Here is a 14,971-nt window from a genome sequence, read left to right as displayed (position 1 = left end):
TCGCACTGGTAAGCTCTCATTTAGATTTCTGTAACGCTCTCTACACGGGGCTACCTTTGTACCAAGTTTGGAAGCTTCAGTTAATCCAAAATGCTGCAGCCAGATTGGTCACGGGAACATCAAGATCGGACCATATTACACCAATATTAAAACCTTTACACTGGCTGCGATTAGCTTTTGGGTGCAATACAAAGTGTTGGTCATTACCTTTAAAGTCCTACATGGCTCGGGCTCGAGTTACTTAAGGGAACGCATCTCCCTACACAATCCACCCCGCACTCTTAGAACTTAAGGGAAGAACCTGCTGGAATATGCAAAAACTAGATTGGTTACTACTTCCCATAAAGCATTTACAGCTGCGGCCCCAAAATTATGGAACAACTTACCGGAAGAGATCCGTCTTATTGCCACACTAGAAGCCTTTAAGAAGGCATTAAAGACGGATCTTTTCCGGCGGTCATATCCACCTGACCTGCTATAACTGAATATTCCCACTCCGATTTGATAATATGGAAACAGACGACGATTTAGATGCTTTAATTCCCCTACCGCAATACTGCTGGCTGATTAGTATTGTATTGTATAGTATTGTTGCATAATGTTTTTAATCTGTTGTGCACCTTGTAATTTGTATTGTTGATATTGATGTGATCCCGCCTCGATCCTTAGGGAGAGGCGGGAAATAGAAATAAAAATTTTATTATATTATTATTGGAAATTTTGCCCTCCTCACAACAAATAAGCAGTTGGGTACTCAGTGTCTGTACTGGTGATAAGTACTCAAACATGAGAAGTTCTTTTTTTCATCAATGGATCATATCAGTGGGGCAACTACTTTTAATATTAGAACATAAGACCTATTGATTTCAATTTCACTTACGTGCCTTTAGTAATTGGTTACACAGGATTGGACGTGAAGTAATGTGCATCTAATAAGAAACAGCCCAGCTGTTGTGTTTTCCATATCTAAATCAATCTTCTAATCTGATTATCTACAAAAACTGTAGTAAGAGAGGGCTGGGTGGAAATGCTTGCAAACTATTTATGCCAAAGAAAGAGCATCCAAGTCTAATATTGTGACCTCTAAATAGGAACAACATGTGGATTACTGTCTTCCAAGAATACGGATTTTATATATTGTGGGAAGACCTCATTCTAAAATAATGTCTAGCGGTTCTAACATATTTGTACTTATCTGTCTTTGCCTATTCTATGGTAAGAAAAATGCTTTGTACTACAAACGTTAACATGTCTAATAAGGCTGCATCCACACTGCAGAAATAATCCAAGCTGACACCTCTTTGTCATGGCAGTTTGTGGCCTATATCCCATACAATGTTGGCTCTTACCTACATAACCATTGGACTGTATTCACTCCTTAATTTCCTCTCAACAGTAAACCTAAAATGGAATCTTCCCACGCTAATCTGTGAGTCTAGGCCCAGAATCTTAAATTTCCCATGCTGATTGATTTATACATGTACATTTTCTAGTAAATATGATAAAGGGCATGCAGTAATAAGGTACAGATTTGAGCAAGTGTGGAAGAACTTGAATAGTTTAAAACTGAAATGTGCCTACAAACAACACAGAAGAGAAATACCATAGTATAGAGATTAATGTGGATACATTAAGTATTGTTGGCCCTCTCTGAAAAAGCTCAGCAAGTAGCTAATATTTACATTTAGCGCTTAGTTTGTCTGAAGAGGCCTCTTTGTATACACACAGACAGCACAGCTGGAAAAATAATAATGGTGGGGACATTTATTTGATCAAACATAGGATACCATAATAGATTACCACAATAATCACTGTTTTTTAGGAGTTACTCATAATAACAAGCAATTATCAGAGCCACTACAACATAGTTCTCAGTTTCTTGTTGACCTTGAATCCAATTGTCCCTTGCAACATCCCAGACCCATCTGCTGGCAATCTGGAGAAGTGAAAAACATATACATATCAGCAAATTGAAAACTAAAATCTGAAATGAAAACTAAAACTAACAAACAAACAAAAACAAATTTCATAATCACATCCCACATTTCATTCCAGGCCCAATACAAAGTGTTGGTTATTACCTTTAAAGCCCTAAATGGCTTGGGCCAGAGTTACTTGAGGGAACGCCTCTCCCTACACAATCCGCCCCGCACTCTCAGAACATCTGAGAGGAAGTCGCTAGACTACATAAAAACCAGGCTAGTGACTACTTCCCACAGAGCATTTTCTGCCATGGCCCCCAAGTTGTGGAATGAATTGCCGGAGGAGATCCATCTCATTACCATTCTCAATGCTTTCAAGAAAGTGCTGAAGACGGATTTCTTCCGGCGAGCCTACCCAACAAATCTACTGTAAAACATCTCCCCTCTGTTAGTATGGTATGTTCTTATGAAGAGTCAATAAATTGTATTGTATAGATAGTATGTAGATTTTATGTTTTGTATTTGTTATGTTTTTACTGATGTAGTATACTGACTGCTGTAATCCCGCCTCAATCCGTAGGGAGAGGCGGGAAATAGAAATAATAATAATAATAATAATTATTATTATTATTATTATTATTATTATTCTGCCAGAGATTTTACAAAAGACTCCCAAGACCAACTCTTAGACTTTTTTACAGGCTCTTCTATCAATCAGTTAGCATTTCAGGACAATGAAAAGTATCTGGCATAATCCCATCTGAATGAGCATGCATTTTGCCTGTTGATCAAGCCAAGTAGCTTTAGCAGTCCAAAATAACTATCAAATTATAATCACAAAGGATCACAGACGTATTGCATTTTGTAACATGGGACAAAAGCTGTGTACTTGTTTTTCCATAAACATTATTTACTGCAATGGACTGTACATTCAAATTCAGGAATGAATCTAAAATGTTATTGATAGCTATGGGAAGGCAGATATGATCAACCATCCTCCCTTTTGAGCAGGAGTAGGCAAAGTGCAGCCTGTGAACTGCATTCAGCCCGCCAGAGCCATTTTTGTGACTTCCAGGGACCCTTAGGGTCAGGTATTTTTAAGTACCTGAGAATGCTCCCCCAAATACCCTAGGGTGTGTGGATTACATTTCCACCACATCTGGAGACCCCTCAACAATTGCCTCAAAATGTTCATTCAGGGGCATGGGGTGCATTTCCACCACATTTTGCTGGGCCAGTTTAGGCCCAGAAAAGGCCATTTCTGAAATCCAAAAGATGGTGAAAATGCCTCCATACCTCCTATATGTTTGACTTGGGGGGAGGGGCAGGTGCAGCCATCCAAGGCTTCCTAGGGGGCTAACACTGGCCTCTACCCTTCCACAGTCACCTATCTCTGATTTAGATAGTTCCCAAACCAGGGCCACCAGAAGGCATTTGACTATAGCTCTCAGATGTCCCAGTGACTAGACAGTAGTTAAGGATTCTGGGGTTTGCAGTCCAGCAATATCTGGGGATCCAAACTAGGGAATCACTTCTTTGGCAAACATTTGGGTTTTGTTGGGTAAAAAAAATGCAAGGGGGGGGCGCAGAAAAGAGGTTTACAAATAGACATGGGGGAGAGAGAGCACACACCCCACTCTGGATAGCATTCTGTTAGTGCCATGCATGTAGAGTGAATGATTCACCATATGATGCTGGCAATGGCAGAAGCAGAATTATGCTTACAACATTACGCACTGTGACTACACATTGCACATTGTGGTTTTGCAGTGCACAGTCACTGATGTGTTACATAATATTGTTATTCTGCACAGGGGTTGCGTAGTGCTGGTGCAACATATCTCCACATATGGATATTTATGCCATGCTGAGGGGGCACTGAATTACATCCACAATGTAATTTATTTATTTATGGCAGTAGGGAAACAACCCCCAGGGGCCTTCTGCAGCCATGAGACCACCCCACCTGCTGGAAAAAGTGGGACAAAAGTGTGTTAGTAACAACAAACTGCCACTCCTGGAGACATCTGGAAGAGGCACAGGTCAGTGGCCAAAAATATCCAGTTTGATTTTGGACCATGAGGCAGACTATTTTCAAATGCATGAGGCCTGCTTGGTGGAGGGTGGGGGGTGTTGGAGCAAAGCTGATCCCTAGGCCATCTTAAATAGCCAACTGATTGCTCAATAGATAGAACCCCCATATATGAAGGCAATATACCTTTAGCAGATGCTAAGAACAATCGTCCAGAGGTGGAATTATATCAAATTAGTCAAAAGCCAGAATACTTTTTTCTGACCCAGAATAGAATCTGAACCATTATCTAAAAGTATTTTGTTGAATCTGAACTGGGGAGGGGATTAGTTTAGAATAGCAGTTCAACTGAATAACAAAATACCTGATGCAAGTACACTGACTGGCTTCACAAGAACCAAAATGAATAAAGTACAATGAATATATGTGAGAATTTATATATTTTGGCTTTGTACAAGGTTTGTACTCCAGAGCTTGGAAGTACCTAACAACAATAAGAAACTACTCAGTTCATTTTCCAAAGAGGGCATAACTGAGTCACATTACAAACTGAACTTGAGGAGGGATAACTTCACTTTATATACTGCAAATTTCTGTGTTACCTTTTCACAGGAATATGGAGCTAGCAAATGTTCCTACAAAGGAGTATTTTTGTAATGCAGCATAGCACACTGCTACTACATATAAAGAATTTGCTACCCATTCTTACTACTGAGTAATCTTTTCCTTGTGTCAGTCTAGCAAGCACCCATTTTGAAAGCACTGTTTCTATACAACTGCAATGGAAGAGAATGAAGTGTACGTTATAGTGTAATCCTTTACCCATTTACTTAGAATCCCACTGAGGCTTCATTCGCACTGCAGAAATAATGCAGTTTGACAGCGCTTTAACTGCCAGGGCTCCATGCTATGGAATCCTGGGGTTTGTTTGGGCACCAGAGCTCTGTGACAGAGGTGAAATGTCACACAAAACTACAATTCCCAGCATTCCATAGCACTGAGTCATGACAGTTAAAGTGGGGTCAAACTAGATTATTTCTGCAGTGTGGATGCAGTGCGAGTGCCACAGGATTTACTAATGGGGAAAAATGCATACAGAGTTACACCCTTCAGCAGTTTTCTGAAAGCAAAGTAAGCCAGTGTGTTTACTCACATGTATTGACTGACCAGTCTTTTCCACAAGAAATACTTGGACTACATATTTGTAACGATCAAAGCCCAGCTCTGTTACAACTTGTAATATAGTGTCAGTGAGGTCTGTACATGTGGAGGCAGCAATGGGACCACTATATTTGAAATCTTGAAGTTTATTCTATTAAGAATTAAACAGAGTTGCCAGTATTCATACAAAATCCCTATCTGAAGATGTATCATATTCATTTTAATAGTTTAAAATGGTTTTATAACAAATTCTAAGTCCTTTTAAACAACATAATATTTATAACTAAACATAGAATAATACTTTCCCCACCCTTCTAAACAACAAGATATTTCTCAGTTTAGGGCTTAGTACATAAGAAAATTTGTATTTTTGCACCCTGGTCTAGAACCTTCTTTGGAGGTCTTTAGAGGTTACAGCACTCGTTTTTCACGAGTGCTGTAACTATTCCTGCATGCCAGGGGGTTGGACTGGATGACCCTTGCAACCTTTTCAGCTCTTAGATTCTATGTCTTCAGTAAACGTCTTCAAGGAACAGGTTTTGTCTAGAAAATACTGTGATATTTTTAGATATTAGGTTTATTCTAAAGGGTAATGCTTATTGCAGTGAAAATGTCCTTAGTAAGTAAAATGGGGGTGGGGGGCTGGGGGGGGGGGTTCAAGACATAGATTACACACACACACACACACACACACACACAGAGAGAGAGAGAGAGGGGGGGGTTTATTCCACTTTAGTGTAACAGATGATGTTATCCAAAGAATCCTGACAATTATAGCCCATGGAAGGCATTCAGAATTCTGTTTATGGACCTCCGGCTGTCTGATACATAACTATAATTCCTATAATTCCCAACATTCCCTGTGACGAAGAAGTGCTGTTCAGGCCAACAAGGCCTGCCATAACATGTAAAAGTTCTCCTGTTTACTATGCTAAACAATCAGCCCCACTTTCCTAAATATCCCATTTTTGTGCATGAATGATATGAACTATATAAAGGACAAGCACATATATAACTAGAGTTCACTATTACTATACATGATATGGCTACAATCATTTTAATACATTTTATTAAGTTTTCCATATATATATATATATATATATACACACACACACACACACACACACAACACTAAGAACAGAACACTACAAAGAATCAAAAAAGCAATATAAAAAGAAGGAAAAGGAGAAAAATAGACACATCAAGAAAGAAAAAAGATAAAAGTGGTTTCCAGTCTTCTCCACAGTGGCTATAAACCTACATTACTCTAAAATAAAATGAAAAACTCTCAATGCTTCTCTAATACAATAAATCATCAACTGCCTTTTTATAAAGTACAATTGTTAATAGTCTAGATCAAAGTTCACATAATCCTAAATAAGTACCAGCAGGAAATCTATCTAACATTTCTATATATTCCTTTAAAATTATTGGTACATTTTCTTAATAACCTACAGAAAAGGCTACAATATACGATCAAGTTGCATGGTTTCATAAGAATACAGGAAACTGCCTCATCCATCTAGCTTGGGCTACACTGATCCACAGTTCTCCAGGTTTTCAGACAAAGTTCTCCCAAGGCTGCCTAGAAAAACCCAGAACCGAATCTGGATTTTTTGCAGGCAAAACTCTTTTCAGGAAAAACTGACTCTTGCCAGTAACGTATGACTCTTCCCTAGCTACCAGCATTACTGATTCTGTAATCAGTAGTAATTAATCGGGAGAGAATCTGTTTCAGATTTACTCTGAACCTTAACTATTCCTTTAAAATTCAGATTAAAACCTGGAGAGGAGTTGTGATTTTATGAGAAGCCACCAGTCAACACTGTTTCAGAAGGCTACCAGGTTAACAGTGGAAGAAGTCCATAGGTACTTAGGTAGCTTTTTATGGATTCCATTAAACGTCTATTAACTCTGAAATCTGAATAGTGGCTGAAATCTTATACACACTTTCCCAAAAGTGATCTCCATTATACAAAATGTCTTAATCCAATTACTAGGCCTAACTAGAGTACGTGCATTTAATTAAAAATTTTATACCAGCATTTCTTTACTGTACAGTCATTGGTTCATTGGATCAACTGTAAATGGTATCAGAACTGGATTTAGGTAAGTGATAGTTATTTTGGAGTGAACATTCATAGGTTTATCAGTAATTGCAGTGGCTCCATTCCTTCCTCTCGGGCAGATCCCAGAGGGTGATGCTTGGGGACAGTTGCTCCAGTAAAAGGGAGCTCACCTGTGGAGTCCCACAGGGTGCTATCCTGTCCCCGATGTTGTTCAACATCTATACGAAGCCGCTGGGTGAGATCATTCAGAGTCGTGGGGCTGGGTGTTATCAATATGCTGATGACACCAAAATCTATTTCTTCATATCTCGTTCGTCGGCCTCGAATTCTGATGGCATCTCCTCTCTCAATGAATGTCTTCAGGCAGTAATGGGCTGGATGAGGAAAAACAGACTGAGACTGAATCCAGACAAAACGGAGGTGCTCACAGTAGCGGCCCCGAAACCAAGAATCGGGTTGCAACCTCCGGTCCTAGATGGGATCACACTCTCCGTCAAGGACTGCGTTCGCAGTCTGGGGGTGCTCCTTGATTCATCACACCTGATGTCGAATCAGGTAAATGCAACAGTCAAGAGCGCTTGTTATCAACTTCGGCTGATATGCCAGCTGCGCCCTTTCCTGGAAGTAAGGGATCTTGAGACTATTGTCCATGCGCTGGTAACCTCACGTCTAGATTTCTGTAATGCGCTCTACATGGGGCTACCCTCGTACTTGGTCCGGAAACTGCAACTAGTACAGAATATGGCAGCCAGAGTAATTTCCGGAACAACTAGGAGAGACCATATTACTCCGGTTCTAAAGTCCCTCTACTGGCTGCCTATTAGTTTCTGGGCCCAGTACAAGGTGTTGGTTATTACCTTTAAAGCCCTAAATACTCCCTGTGCACTCCGGTCCTCAGGGAGAGGCCTACTTCAGCCACAAACATCTAGGCTTTCGGCTACCTCCCAGAGGGCATTTTCCATCGTCGCCCCCAGTCTGTGGAACGGCCTGCCGGATGAGATCCGTCTGCTTACATCCTTAGACAGCTTTAAAAAGGCTGTGAAGACAAATCTCTTCCGGCAGGCCTTTCCAGAATAGAGAACCCAGTCTCAGGAAACTCCTATAAATAGATACCGCCACTCCCATTTATTATTGTTATATTGATTATTATGTTGTTTGACCTTTGGGTCAGTTTTAACTTGTATGGTTTTAATTATCTATTAGATTTAATACCTTTTTAAGGGGGGGAGGGTACTAGGGATTTGATATGTTTTACATTTTTAACTTGTTAGCCACCCCGATTGTTCTCAGAGGGGCGGGATACAAATAAATTTTATTAGTAGTAGTAGTAGTAATGCAAACTGTAGCATCAATATGCTTTCCATTTTGATATGCACTCCCACTGATCAAAAGTCTTTAAAATGCTGGCTTTTTGTTGCATCCAGATACAAGCACTTAGTATGAGGGCAGTGGGTTAAATCAAGGCAATTTAACTACAGTTAAAAATAGTTTTTACATCTCAATTTGATACATCATGAGAAATGAGAATGATAAACAGGCTCCCTTTACTATAACAATCAACTATCACAAACTAGAGTTCAGATTAATCAGTCATATTTGAGTCTATTCTGCAACTGCTAGTAATTAGTCATAATGATATTATGCAATAAATAAAGGTTAGAAGCAGCATAACCATTGTTTACCTTCAGTATTTCTTCCACCTTCTTCTTTACTACATGAGGCTCAAATTTCCTGTAAGGTTCCATTCTGTATGTGTTGGCATATTTTGGTTTTGCAAAAGTACTCTTGAATGCTAAGAGGTCAGTTTTTGTAAAATCTGTCAGAGAGTCATCATCTGGCTCACTTCCTGAAACATCATGGCTTGAAGCTCTATGTTTTGCCATCTGCGAAGTCCAACATATATAGTTTTTGGAATCCTTTATCACATTTAACATACACATATTTTTACAATGCGAATACATTTCCAAATAACAATGCAACATTAAATTTTCTGTTTTAGCAATCTTGCTAACCATTCTAAATTGTTGGCAAATTACATCCAGATTCCTTAACCATGGTTTCTACTATTAACGTCAGAAGAATTCATTTGCATGGGAACACAATTCCCACTTCTATACCATGTTTGTTGGATTATCTTGGGCCAGTCTCACAGCTACTGTGGGGACAAAACGGGGGATAAAATGAGAATCTTTAGAGGAAGGGTAAAAGAAACATGAAGCCCTTAGAAGAAAGGTGGAATAAACATGAAAACAAATAACTTTTGCTCTGAAATGTTGGAATTTACTACAATCTGATTCCAACTGGAATCAGTTAAGAGAGATGCAGGTGATCTAATGGAGACACCATTGCTAGTGGTACGTATACACATATCCCATTAAGGAGGTTTTTTAAGGTTTCTTGTAGGACTTCAAAAATCCTAAAGCTTCTTTGAACACGGAAAGCTGTGTGACAAAATAAGTGTCCCATTTTTTTGAAAAAGGTATGGTATAAATAAAGTGGTACATGTGTACCTTACTGGTAACAATGGCTGAATTATATGGCCTTCAACTCTCTTAACACTTTCAGAAGTAGGGTTGCCATAATTGTCCACTAAAACCCGGGACAAAATGTAGGACAAAATCTAGACCAAACTGTGGGACAACTGCAGGACAAAACTCAGCCCAAAATGTAGGGCATTTAAGAAAAATGGAAGACCTTTAGTAGACATTATGGCAACCCTATTCAGAAGCCATGAATTACAATCACTTAAGAGGGAACATACATGACCAGACAAAAGGCCAATGATGCACAATGCACAAGCCAGATACATTTCTTTCCTACCCATGGTCGCTATCAAGTGCTAATTAACTGTATACTACTTTTGAACTGGAGATTACATACAGCAAATGTGAAGGGACAGGGAGCATCTCCCCCATAACCCTCCTCTCCAGTGGATTGCTATGGTACTCCCATCACAACCAGAACTGACATAACATCACTTCCAGTTTTGGTGTTTGGTGATCTTTATGTTCTGCTATACTGCCAATCCCTGGAAAAATCATAACCCTTTTCAACCAAAGGGTTATGATTTTTCCAGGGCTTGGCAGTATAGCAGAACCTAAAGATCACCACATTTTTGTGGTGCTTTTGAGGATTTTTAGGAGTAATAGACTAGAAAAAATAAATAAATTGTGGGGGTTAGGATCAAGGAATTTTAGATGCTGCAATACAGGGGTCCAGAAACCACAAGCAGCCCAGGGCTGCATTTTTCCCTTCTCTGTAATATATTTTTGTTCTTAGCTGCTGTCAGATTCAACCTATGATGAAACTATGAACAGCCTGATCAGCTCTCACAGACTCAGAACCAATGCTTCCTTGATTGAGTCTATCCATCTAGAACACCGTCTTCCTTTTTTCCTATGTCTTCCACCTTACCAAATAATTTACACTTGTCCCTCCACATTTGCTGGAGTTAGGGGCACAGGACTCCTGTGAATCTGGAAAAAATCACTGATCACAAAAACACTGTTTTTACCTGAGAGAGAACAGCTCTCTAGGAATCTCTAGGTCCTCCAATGCAACTCTGTGGTCAACATCTGCCAGATATTGACCATAGAATTGCGCTGGAGGAGCTACAAATGCCCAGTGGAGTGTTCTCCATAGGAATCTCTAGGTCCTTCAATTAGACTTTTAGTTAAGATTGACCATAGAGTTGCCCTGGAGGACCTAGAGATTGCTAGAGAGAACATATTAATAAAATCTGTGAATAATCAAATCTGAAAAACTCAAATGTGGAGGGATGAGTGTATTGTCTTTTCTACAGAGTCATGTCTTCTCATGATGTGTCCAAAGTATAACTGTCTTAGGCGCATTACAGACCGCCCGTTTGGGGCGGCCTGTATCCGGCCCTTTCCCCGCCAGATCAGGGCCTCAGCTGCCACATCAGCAGCCTCCGCTTCCCCACGGCCTGGAAAGGGGTATCCTTGAGGCTTGAAGCCCCAAGGACACCCAGTGGCGGTGGGGAGGAGGAAAAATGGGCCGCCTGGCCCCTTTCTCCTCTGCGTCGCTGGTGCAGCCACGTAAAGGCTGCGCCCAGCGACGCAAAGCTGGAAGAAGTTCCGAAACGGAGCTCCTTCCAGGGCCACAGAAAGGGCACCCTCGCGCGGCCCCACTACGTCACAACTGCGCCGCCCCCGTTTAGAGGCGGCGCAGTCGTGGCGGCGCCCGTGTGCATAGGGCGCCACCATTTTGTACGGGCTCGGTCCATACTAGGGTTAGGGGCGTCAAGAAGTGACACCCCTCCCTAACCCTAGTACGGACCCAGTCCGTACTTTTATGCCTGTTTGTAACGGGCCTTAGATTAGTGATCTTGACTTCTAGAAAGAGTTAAGGCTTCAGATGGTCTAAAACCCATGTACAGGTGGCCCTCCACATTTGCGGCTTTGACTTTTGCGGATTTGATTATCTGTGGTTTTAATTAATATTTTCTTTGTAAGAATCTCTAGGTCCTCCAGTGCAATTCTGCCAGAAGTTGACCATAGAATTGTGCTAGATTGCCTAGAAGTTCCTAGGAAAAAAACACTTCTCTAGGCATTTGTAGGTCGTCCAGCATGATTTTATGATCAGCTTTTGGTAGACATTCACCACAGAGTTACACTAGAGGACTTGGAAATTCCTAAAGAGGTGTTCTCTCAGGTAAAAATAATAGTGGTTTTTTATTTGCATTTTTCCACATTCATGGGGGTTCTTCCCCCCTAACCCCAGTGAATGTGGAGGGACCACTGTACTGGTCTTTTTAGCAGTCCAAGGTATCTGTAGAACTCTTCTCCAGCACCACATTTCAAATGAGTTGGTTTTCTTCCTATCAGCTTTCTTCACTGTCCAGCTTTGACAACCACACACAGATAGGAGAGAAGAACCACTGGACCTCATCCCCTTTCCCTCCACCATTCCCTTCTCCTTTTGTTTCGTGTCTTTTTGATTGTAAGCCTGAGGGCAGGGAACTGTCTGATTAAAAATAATAATTGTAAGCCGCCCTGAGAGCCATTAGGGCTGAAGGGTGGGATATAAATACCTAAATAAATAAATAAATAAAATATAGTTAATACAATGGTGTGATGATCCCAGTGGCCCAATCATTACAAATGGCATGGGCAATTCTAACTTTAGTATTCAATGAAATATTTTTACACTTCAGGATCAGGATCTTGTATAGTTCCTTCACAACTGTCCTTCCCAGTCCTAGTCCACTTCTTGGCTGCAGTCTCTATTCTAGTTAATAATTGTGCAGAGGTATGGAAAATCTTAAACTGTTTCAATGTCTTCATCTTCTACTGTATCCTTATGTAAATATCTGTGGGGTTTTTTGTTCAACCCTAATCTTCCCTTTCCACTTTCTTCCCTGAGTTTCTTCAGTTATTCCAAGTCTGCTATTTTCTGCTGCAATATGGTGCCATCTGCATATCTTACATCATTGATGTTCCTTCCTCCAATCCTAGCTGCCCACATTTTGAGATTTTCTGGAGACGCCCTTCTCTGTCCAACCGCCCTCACAAGTGCATCAGGTGGAAGCACAAGACAGGGCTTTCTCAGCAGCTACTCCACAACTCTGGAGCTCCCTTCCTAGGTCCAAAACGCACCCAGAAATCATCCAGCTTGAGGCCACTTTAACTGCCCTGTCTCAGTGTCAGAGAATCTTGGAAACTATATAGTATATTGTGGCACTAGAGCTCTCTGACATAGATAGCTCAATGTCTCACAAAACTAGTTCCCAGAATTCCCTAGTATTGAGCCAGGGCAGTTAAAGCAGTCTCAAACTGGATTGTTTCTGCAGTGTGTTTTGGACCCTAGAGAGGCTAACTCTTTGCTCTCCTTCCATAGGCAGATGAAGATCTTTGTTTCAACAGGCCTTTATAAGCCGATTGCTAATTGGAAAAGGACCTTGCAGAATGTGCTGTACTGTTCATCTGTCTTCTTTCTAATGTCACGGCTTTAAACTACTTTTAATTCTGTTGTTAATTTAGTTTATATGTACAATATTTTATCACTGCATGTGTTTTAAAGTGTTCAAGCTATCATGGGTCCTGGGCTGGGAAAAGGGCAAGAGGATAAATAGATGTAGTCACAGCAGTAGTAGGGATGCGAGCCATGGAGAAATAATCCAGTTTGAGATCGCTTTGACTGTCCTGCCTCAATGCTGGGGAGTCCTGGCAATTGTCGTTTTGTGAAACGTTCAGCTTTCTGTGTTAGAGAGCTCTGGTGCCACAACAAACTACAATTCCCAGGGTTCCCTAGCACTGAGCCTGGGCAGTTAAAGGGGTGTTAAACTGGATTATTTCTGCTGTACGGATGCAGCCATCTATACTGGAGAAATAACCCGGTTTGGCAGCGCTTTAACTTTGTCTGGTTTTTGCTATGGAATTCTGGGAGTTGGAGTTTGTTATGGAGCCCAGAGCGGACAAAGAGTTAAAGCGCTGCCAAACTGGGTTATTTCTCCAGTGTGGCTGCAGCTCTAGATAGAGCTAGGATCTCTTGGGACCGTAACGCCTGCGGACGGTACGCGGCGCAGCTCTCATTGCACAACAGCGCCCACTGCCGGTTGCTCGTGTCATCGCAGCGCATAAAGGCTCCCGTAGGCGCATGCGCACACGACCACCGGCATCGGCACCAACCCGGTCTTTGTCGTAGACGCTGTATTTCCTCGCCGCGGCCAAAGGATGAGGGGAGGCGGGGGCAGCGCCGGCGGCTTTCTTGAGCTTATCCATCTGGCTCTGTCTTGGGCGAGGGAATGGGGCCTGGACTGGCGGGAAAGGGCTCTCGCGCTCAAGCTCCGCTCAGGCTAATGGCTTCGTCGCCGCGAGCCGTTGCCCGAGCGCTCCAGGACGCCCCGCCCCCGCTCAGTGACGTCACCACGCACGACGTCACCAAGGGGGAGAAAATGGAGGCAAAGGTTTGTTTGAAGGGAAGGAAAGTGGGCACCTTCAGTTCGTTCCTATATATCTATGTAGTTTGATATTTCTTATGGTAGCTCCATAAGAAGCTGTGGAAGGTGTGTACATTTTGGGGGGTCACATATGTGTGTGTATACCCACTAACACACATACAGAATATATTTATTGACACAAATAAGTTCTTTATGTGTGTTTATGTATACAGTATACACACACACACACACACTGTTCACAAATGTTTGTGTGTGTGTATATATATATATATATAAACACACACACATATTCACAGAAATATGTTCTTCATGTGTGTGTGTAACACTTGAATACACATTTATTCACATAAATATGCTCTTGGTGTGTTTATATATATATATGTATATACACATTCCCACAAATGTTCTTTGTGTGTGTGTATATATATATATATATATATATCATAGAATCATAAAGTTGGAAGAGACCGCAAGGGCCATCCAGTCCAACCCCCTGCCATGCAGGAAATCCAAATCAAATATATATATATATATATATATATATATATAAAAAAAAACACACACACAAAGAACATTTATGTGAACATATATCTGTATGTATGTGTGTGTATATATTCACATAAATATGGTCTTTATGTTTATATATATATATATATATATATACACACACACATACACATGCACACATATATTCACAAAAATATATTCTTCATGTGTGTTTTATATATATATATATATATATATATATAAAAATAAACACATGAAGAATATAATATATATTTAAATATATCAATATATATAGTGAACATTTACTATATATAATGAGTATAATATATGTGTACTATGTATTGTATATATTTATTAA

General features: G+C 40.7%; 2 protein-coding genes across 3 annotated transcripts in view; one reads left to right on the top strand and one right to left on the bottom strand.

Moving 5' to 3' along the window:
* Positions 1–1,746: 1,746 nt before the first annotated feature.
* On the bottom strand, positions 1,747–14,070 carry DYNLT2 (dynein light chain Tctex-type 2). The gene is made up of 4 exons (XM_089529976.1): positions 13,835–14,070; positions 8,867–9,067; positions 5,108–5,266; positions 1,747–1,936 (listed from the first exon to the last, which is right to left on the bottom strand). The coding sequence occupies exons 1-4, from the start codon at positions 13,925–13,927 to the stop codon at positions 1,826–1,828; spliced, it is 564 nt and encodes a 187-aa protein (XP_089386102.1). The 5' UTR covers positions 13,928–14,070; the 3' UTR covers positions 1,747–1,825.
* ERMARD (ER membrane associated RNA degradation) overlaps positions 13,865–14,971 on the top strand; it is a 29,867-nt gene continuing 28,760 nt past the window's right edge. For both annotated transcript variants that reach the window (XM_089529975.1, XM_089529974.1), the window contains exon 1: positions 13,865–14,112. In XM_089529975.1, coding sequence (XP_089386101.1) covers positions 13,951–14,112 — 162 coding nt within the window. In that variant the 5' untranslated portion in view covers positions 13,865–13,950. The remainder of the gene's footprint in view (positions 14,113–14,971) is intronic.

The sequence above is a fragment of the Sceloporus occidentalis genome, unplaced genomic scaffold, assembly GCF_023333645.1.
Source record: "Sceloporus occidentalis isolate IW3139 unplaced genomic scaffold, rSceOcc1.0.p SCAF_6, whole genome shotgun sequence".
Classification (NCBI taxonomy): Eukaryota; Metazoa; Chordata; class Lepidosauria; order Squamata; family Phrynosomatidae; genus Sceloporus; species Sceloporus occidentalis.
Note: the sequence above shows the minus strand (reverse complement) of the source record. Positions and strands in the feature narration are given on the sequence as shown.

Excerpts from the sequence above, each read along its gene's own strand:
- DYNLT2 (XM_089529976.1), bottom strand. The coding sequence starts at position 13,927 with ATGGATAAGCTCAAGAAAGCCGCCGGCGCTGCCCCCGCCTCCCCTCAT. Across the intron at positions 5,267-8,866 it reads AGGTGGAAGAAATACTGAAG|AATAAACTTCAAGATTTCAA; the intron begins GTAAACAATGGT and ends AATTCTTAATAG. Across the intron at positions 1,937-5,107 it reads AGACTGGTCAGTCAATACAT|ATTGCCAGCAGATGGGTCTG; the intron begins GTGAGTAAACAC and ends TCACTTCTCCAG.